Source organism: Falco punctatus, assembly GCF_963210335.1.
Source record: "Falco punctatus genome assembly, chromosome: 1".
Taxonomy (NCBI): Eukaryota; Metazoa; Chordata; class Aves; order Falconiformes; family Falconidae; genus Falco; species Falco punctatus.
Window position 1 is genome coordinate 119,612,446 of NC_137580.1, and position 6,868 is coordinate 119,619,313.

Here is a 6,868-nt window from a genome sequence, read left to right on the forward strand (position 1 = left end):
GCGCCCCGCCGGGCCCCTGCTGCAGCGAGCTGTGCGCTGCGAGACCCCCTTCCTCACCCGCTTTTTCTCCTGCGTTTTGTGGTGCCTGCCCGGCCGGGCGGGGGGCGGCAGCGACCTGCATCGGGGGGAGCCCCGGGCGGGACCGGCCCCGAGGGGTCAGTGCTGGGGTCGGGGGGAGCCCCGGGCGGGGCCGGCCCCGAGGGGTCAGTGCTGGGGCCGGGGGCGCCGCCGTGGGCCGGCGCTCGCAGGCGGGGGCGCTGCCGCTGCTCGCCCGGCCCGGCCCGGCTCGGCTCGGCCCTCCCCCGGCCCGGCCCTCCCCTCCCCCGGCTCGGCCGAGGAAATGACCTAAGAGGAAACCGGGGCCGCGCCGGGAGCGAGCGGGGCCGGGGCGGCGATGTCCCGGCGGGTAGAGCAGCCAGCGGGGGCGGCCGGCAGGTCGGTGGGGCTGGCGGCGGCGCCCCCTGCCCGGCCCTGCCCGGCGGCGCTGGGGGGGGAGGGCGGGGGCGGGTTCCCCGGGATCCGCCGCTCCCTCCGTCCTGGGGGGCTCTTCGGCTTGTGCCGCCCGCGGGGCTGGGGCGGCGGGGGGGTCCCGGGGGGCTCGGAGCTAGGGGTGCCGGGCGGCCCGGAGTGCCCCTGGCCGGGGGGGGCAGAGGAGACCGGGCTGCTCCCGTCCCCCTCCCCGTGCTGGCCGGCCCGTCGCGCCCGGTGTGAGCCCCGCAGCGTGGCCCCGGCACACGGCCCCGGCCGGGCCCCGGCAGACCGGGGACATTCCAGCCACGCCGCACCAGTGCCCAGCACGGCTGGTCTGGTGGGGAGCGCTGGCAGAGGGGCAGCCAGTACCCATAGGCATTGCAGTGCCCAGTGACACCTATGGCCACCAGCCCTTCGGGCGAGGTGGCCCGGGCAGCGGCAGGATCCCTGGTGCAGATGAGGCTGGACTGGGCCCACACTGGCCCATCGTGGCTTGCTCTGGGCAGGGTGGCTTGCCACAGCAGTCCGAAGTGGGGGGAAGGATGCTGCGGCGAGGTGCTGGGCGGTGGCGGCAGGAACGCTGCCAGACGGGCTCGGGCACTTTCTGCCTCGCTGGGTGCGGTGCTGAGCTCCCACCTGGTTCCCTGGGCGCTGCAATGCTGCTGGCACAACGGGCTGCTCCGCCAGCAGCGCAGGATGGCGTGAGCGCGGATGCAGAGAGGCGATGCAGGAGGCGAGGTGGGGTAGGAATCGTTGGCCAACAGGCATGGCACGGAGGGCGCCTGCTGAACCCACCTGGGAAACCTCTGTGCGGGTCTGGGGCAGGTAACCCTGCGCGGGTGGGAGCTTCAGCTGCAAGGGCAGCGGGTTGTGCCCCCCGACAGAAGGGGGGCCCTGAGCCTAGCAGAGGTGGGCGAGGAGGCAGAACCTGGACCCACCAGTGAGATCCACACTCTGCTCTGGGCCACTACGTGGGCAAGTGGTGTGTCGGAGGGGTCGGGCCGCCTGTGGGACATGTCCTACTCTAAAGGGCCATGGGCTCTTCGGCTTTAATCTGGGCAGGGACCTCTTTGCAGAGAGGGTGAGTAATGGCCGAGGAATTTCGATGAGCTGGCAAAACTCATTTGGCCGGCTGCCTTCCCCTGTTGGTGCTGTGGGTCTGGCCAGCCCAGCATTTTGCATCCAGCAGATCATCTCGTGCGCGTGTCAAAAACCCTTCCTTCCTCTGTGCCGTGCGTGCGTACCCTCTTGCTGTCTTCACTGTATCACGAAGCAGAAGAAAACGAAACAAATCTAGAGATTATTTAGGAGCACCGTTGGTACTGCAGAGGGCTGTGCTTGGTTGCGGGGGGATGAGTTGGGAGCTGTCGGGGATTTGGCTGTAGAGCTCGCTGTGTCCCGCTGGGAGCGGAGGGAGCCTGGCTCCAGCGCAGGAGAGGTGCTCTGCTCACCCTGCCAAATGTGCATTGGATGCTTAGGTGCCGGCTTTGATTCTTCCCAGGTTTTTGGGTGAAGCCAGCTGAACTGGTGTTTCAAAGGCACAAGGGAGCAGCTGCATGGGGTGCTCCTGCATCTGCTTCCCTGTGATACAGCCACGGGGAAGCCTTCTGAGGCGAGACAGGTGTATTTTGGGGCTGCCTTGGTGAGCTGTCCACTTTGAACCTGCAGATCAATAGGCTGCAACGCATTTTTCATATCAGAAAAACCTCAAGGCTCTGAAGATGAAGTCCTGTCATAGCCTAGTAGGAACTTGAAAAAATGTGGGAGTGAGGCTTTGCTCAGATCTAGGGCCAGAGCTGGGTGCGGGGCTAACAGAGGCGTTTCCTTGGGGTGCGGGGCTGTCAGGATAACAGCCTGTGCTCCAGCACCAGGTGGGATTTGCCAGGCGGCTGGGTGAAGCTCTGCCTCTCTGTCCAACTAAGCTCTGTGTGCTCTTTCCCCAGGGACTGTCACTAGCCCATCCGTTGCCCAGATTCTTGCCCTTGGAGGAAGCCAGTCATGGGGGAAACAGGCAAAGAAGAGTATAAAATACAGTCATTCGACACAGAGACTCAGAAGCTGCTGAAAACAGCCCTCAAAGGTCAGCAGGCTTTTTCCTAGCTCCTCTGCCGTGCACAGCTGAGTGCCTGCACCGCTTTAAGGAACGCCAACTGCTAAGTGGAAAAAGCTCTTTCATAAACGCTGTTCATCTCTGACTGGGTCCTGCTGGTGAATCTTCTCTGGGAAGGTCTTCGCTCCCTGCGCCTTCTTGCCCCCTCTCACCTCCTCCCCAAAGTTTAATGGTGCAGCTGTTCAAACCTGGCTCCTGGTGCTCATCGTTGGGGTTTTCTCTGATTTTGGGGTACCCTCCTCTCCTGCTCTGACCCAGCATTTCTGCCCAGGCCTGGCCTCTCGCTGCTCCCCAGTGCCTGGCTCCTGTGCCCTGCCCCTTCCCACCGCCAGGTCCTCCCAGCCCCCAGCTCCTGCTCAGTCCCACTTCTATCCAAAGGCAGTTTGCACAGCTGGCTCCCACTAACCCAGCTTGGAAGCAGCGCTGAGATTTCAGATTCAGATCAGCTTCTTGCTTCCCATATCATCTGCTTTCCTCCATCAGTTTCCCATCATGGTGCCTGTCTCCAGCCTGGGAGGACCATGCACTGCTGGAGATGCTATCTCCAAAGCAGCCGGTGTGCAAGAGGGGCTGTGACTCGATGTGGGAGTGAGCATGAGGTTTTGCACCACATAACATGGTTGTACCAGGCCCCGCGCTGATCTTGGTTGCTTTCCAGGTACCCCAAAGCAAGCAGGGCACAAGGGGCGCTGGGTCCTGACAGCGTTTCTCCTCTCTGCAGACCCCAGCAACGTGGACCTGGAGAAAGTGGCCAATATTATAGTGGACCAGTCCCTGAAAGATTGTGTGTTCAGCAAGGAGGCAGGGCGCATCTGCTACACCATCATTCAGGTGAGAGCTCCTCGTGCCCAAACAGCGAAACACTTGAGCTGTGTGGGTTGTCCCGAGGCTGGGCCAGGAGGGGCTTCGCCCCCCCCCCCCCCCCTGACCCCTCAGCCAGCTGCCCTCTTCTGCGGTGGCAGCACCCAGGCACGCAGCCGGTGAGTGCAGGTGGTCACCTGCAGCTTTCCTGCCTCTCTGGGCAATCACAGGAGGGTATCTGCGTGGTCCTGCATCACGGAAGCAGCAGCATCCCCCTGCTCCTCTCACACCATCTCATCCTTCCATCCTGCTTTTGTGGGCTCGTAGGCAGAGAGCAAACAAGTCGGCCAGAGCATCTTCCGGAGGAGCCTGCTGAACCGGCTGCAGCAGGAGTTCAAGGACAGGGAGGAGCTGCGCACCCGCTCACTCCAGGCATGGATCTGCTACGTCACGTTCATCTGCAACATCTTCGACTACCTGAGGGTAAGGAGCTGGAGCAGGAGCACCTGGCTGCTGCTGCCTAGGGGTGCCAGCAGGGCCTGGGCACCCAAAGATGCCAGGGCAGGGGTGTTGGAGGGGTGTGGTGTGGAGCCCCGGGGCTGTGGCTTGGCAGTGGGGGCCAGAGCTGGTCCTCAGCCTGAGGATGCTGTGGGGCTGGTGCTACCTGAAGGCAAGCGAACCAGCTTGGAGAGGCAGAGCCGTCTCTGGGAACAATCACAAAGTCCGAGCTGCCTTATTTTGTACCTGGTGTTTGAAATCCCCTGATTTGCCTCCTCCCAGATGCCCCAGACTGAACCAGTTTAGTTGCTGTGAGGTCCTCAGGGGGCACCCGTGGGTGCTGACATCATTTCTAGCCCAGGTACTGACAGTTTTTCTGCAGGCCGTCACTACAGCGCGTATACTTGGGTGCCTGCTTCAAGTAGATGTAAAAGTGATGCAAGTAGAGCTGCAGGCAGGAGAAATGCTGTTGCAACAAGTGTATTTCCCATGACTACCTGCTTACATTTAAAAATAGATGGGTTTTAGATCATTTGTTCAGTTGCTCTGGCTCCTGGAGGCTTGAACGTCTGGTCTCCTATGTAAATCCCACCAATACGGCATTTGGCAGCACAGCTAATTTCTGCATCCTCGTCCTTTGAAAAGCAGCAAGGGAACAACTATTTAAAATAGCTGCAGGCTCCTCCCTCCCTGGCCCCAGGCTGCTGATGGCTCTGCCTCCTCGCAGGTGAACAACATGCCCATGATGGCTCTGGTGAACCCCGTCTACGACTGCCTGTTCCGGCTGGCACAGCCCGACAGCCTGCGGAAGGAGGAGGAGGTGAGTGCAGGGAAAAGGGCACGGCTGTGCCCGCTGTCCTGCCAAGGACTGGCCAAAAGGACAACCCGGGGAGGGTGCAGAGCAGGGACAGCTGCCTCCCCAGGACCCCCGGGCAGGAGGGTTTGCAGCCTCGAGGGAGGCAGGATGGAGGTGCTGGGGGTGACTCCCTGGGCCAGGCTGCACGTCCTCCCTCGGGGCAGCTTTTCTCCCAGTGATTGGGAGAATCAGCCCAGCTGTCCCTGGAAGCAGGGACCGTCTGGTAGATGACTGCTCTCCCCCCACCCAGCTGCTTTTCCAGCAGCCCTGGTTGCCAGACATCTGGAAAAGCAGCTGTCACACGGATCTGCCGAGCCACCGCAGCTGTGATGCAGTGACCATAGGTGTGCAGAGTGGCTCTGTGTCCCCGCGGTGGCTCCCGGGACCTGCTGTGCCATGCTTTGTGTAGCTGCTGCTCACCTGCCTGGGCCCGGGGCACTGGTGCTGTGCCAGATCCCAGGAGGCTGGAGAAGGCTCTGCTGGAGCCCAGGAGGCTGAAGGCGGCTCTGCTGGAGTTGGAGCTACACACGCCTGCATGGGCATGGCTGAGTAGCCCCTCGGGCAAGGGGGTCCTGTACCTGTAGGGGCCCTTGGATGGGTCCTTCAAGGATTTTTCCCATCTTAGCACAACCCTTCCACCCCTGCAGCCCATCAACTTTCCCCTCTTCTCCACAGACCTAGTTAGTGCCCGTTTCCTGCGAAGCCCCAGACTTCCTAAGAGCTTTAGTGCATGTTCCAACCACTTCCCTCTGTTCTCGGAGGCACCTCCTTGCTCTGGCCTCGGCTTCAGCCTTCCCGTCATCTCTTGGACATCTCGCAGGAAATTAACGTTGTTCTGCATGTTGTGGGTGAATTTTTCTGGCAATTTTATCTGAGAGACGGGGAGTTCTGGATGTGCTTTTCCAGTGGTTTTGGCAGACGAGACATTCAGCTTCTCCTGCCTCCTGGATCACAGCGACTTGGGCGAAGCAGGACTGTTGCCTTTTGGAACTCCAGAACAGAGGGAACTAGATGAGTTGGTCCATAAGTCACTGATGGGGACCTCCACAGAGATGTGCTGGAGCTCTCCGTTCCTTTATACTCAGCCATCTTCTCTTCCTTCTGAAGGTGGACTGCTTGGTCCTCCAGCTCCATCGCATCGGTGAGCAGCTGGAGAAGATGAACTCCCAGCGGATGGATGAGCTCTTCTCCCTCCTCCGAGACGGCTTCCTTCTGCAGGAGGGGCTCAGCTCCCTGTCCCAGCTCCTGCTGCTGGAGATCATCGAGTTTCGGGCCGCCGACTGGAAGATGACAGACGCTGCCCAGAAATACTATTACAGCGAAGTGACGGATTAACCTCTCTGCAGCAGAGGGGGAGAGACGGCCCCAGCACTTTCACCAGCAAGCTTCATACCAAGTTTGAATTTCTTTTCACGTTCATGTTTTTCTAGCACTTCCTGTAAATAGGATTTATATTGTCTAGAGCCTCTGGGCACTTAACAGTCAGGCTGCAGCCCTGCTAGCCTGACTTGGGAGGTTTGGAGAGGTGGGGAGGGCAGGTGCATTTAACCCACAAGTTCTCCCACTGATTTTGTCTAATATTGCGCTGCTGCCAGCAAAGGGCAAGGTATGCTTCTCACTCGAACCAGCATTTTTCATGTGTGTTAAAAAAAGCATAGTTTAGGCTGAGAACATTTTGGGTTGCCTGAGAGCCAGCAGGGGAATCTTTCACAGCTCAGGTGGTACCTGCTTCTCTGGGACAAGTCCCAGAAAACACGGTGGCCTCACAAACAGCTTGACCAAGGGCTGTTTTTCCCAGAGTCCTTCCAGCACACCGGCTGCACCTGCACACACACAGCCTCCCCCACGGGACACTAGCCACAGATACCTGTCACAGGGCAGCCTGCAGCAGGACAGTTCCCTGAGCAGATGTAGCTAGGAACAGCTTTTGTAAGTTTTATACAATAACTGTCATGTTTTTTCAGAATTTAGCAGGTTTCAACTACAGTATGTTTCTTATAAGAACGGGAGAGGAAGAAAGGAAACAAAATAGTCTATCGAAGAATTTTTTTCTAATAAAAGCTTTCCACGGACACATGCCCTGCTTTTTGTCTATGCAGCTGCTATGAACAATATTTAACAGGTCACTCCTG

The 6,868-nt window shown here is 59.8% G+C and overlaps 1 protein-coding gene across 1 annotated transcript; it reads left to right on the forward strand.

Moving 5' to 3' along the window:
* The first annotated feature begins 311 nt into the window (after window positions 1–311).
* On the forward strand, window positions 312–6,808 carry MIF4GD (MIF4G domain containing). The gene is made up of 6 exons (XM_080376952.1): window positions 312–435; window positions 2,415–2,551; window positions 3,303–3,412; window positions 3,710–3,865; window positions 4,608–4,700; window positions 5,844–6,808. The coding sequence occupies exons 2-6, from the start codon at window positions 2,470–2,472 to the stop codon at window positions 6,069–6,071; spliced, it is 669 nt and encodes a 222-aa protein (XP_080233078.1). The 5' UTR covers window positions 312–435; window positions 2,415–2,469; the 3' UTR covers window positions 6,072–6,808.
* Window positions 6,809–6,868: the final 60 nt, after the last annotated feature.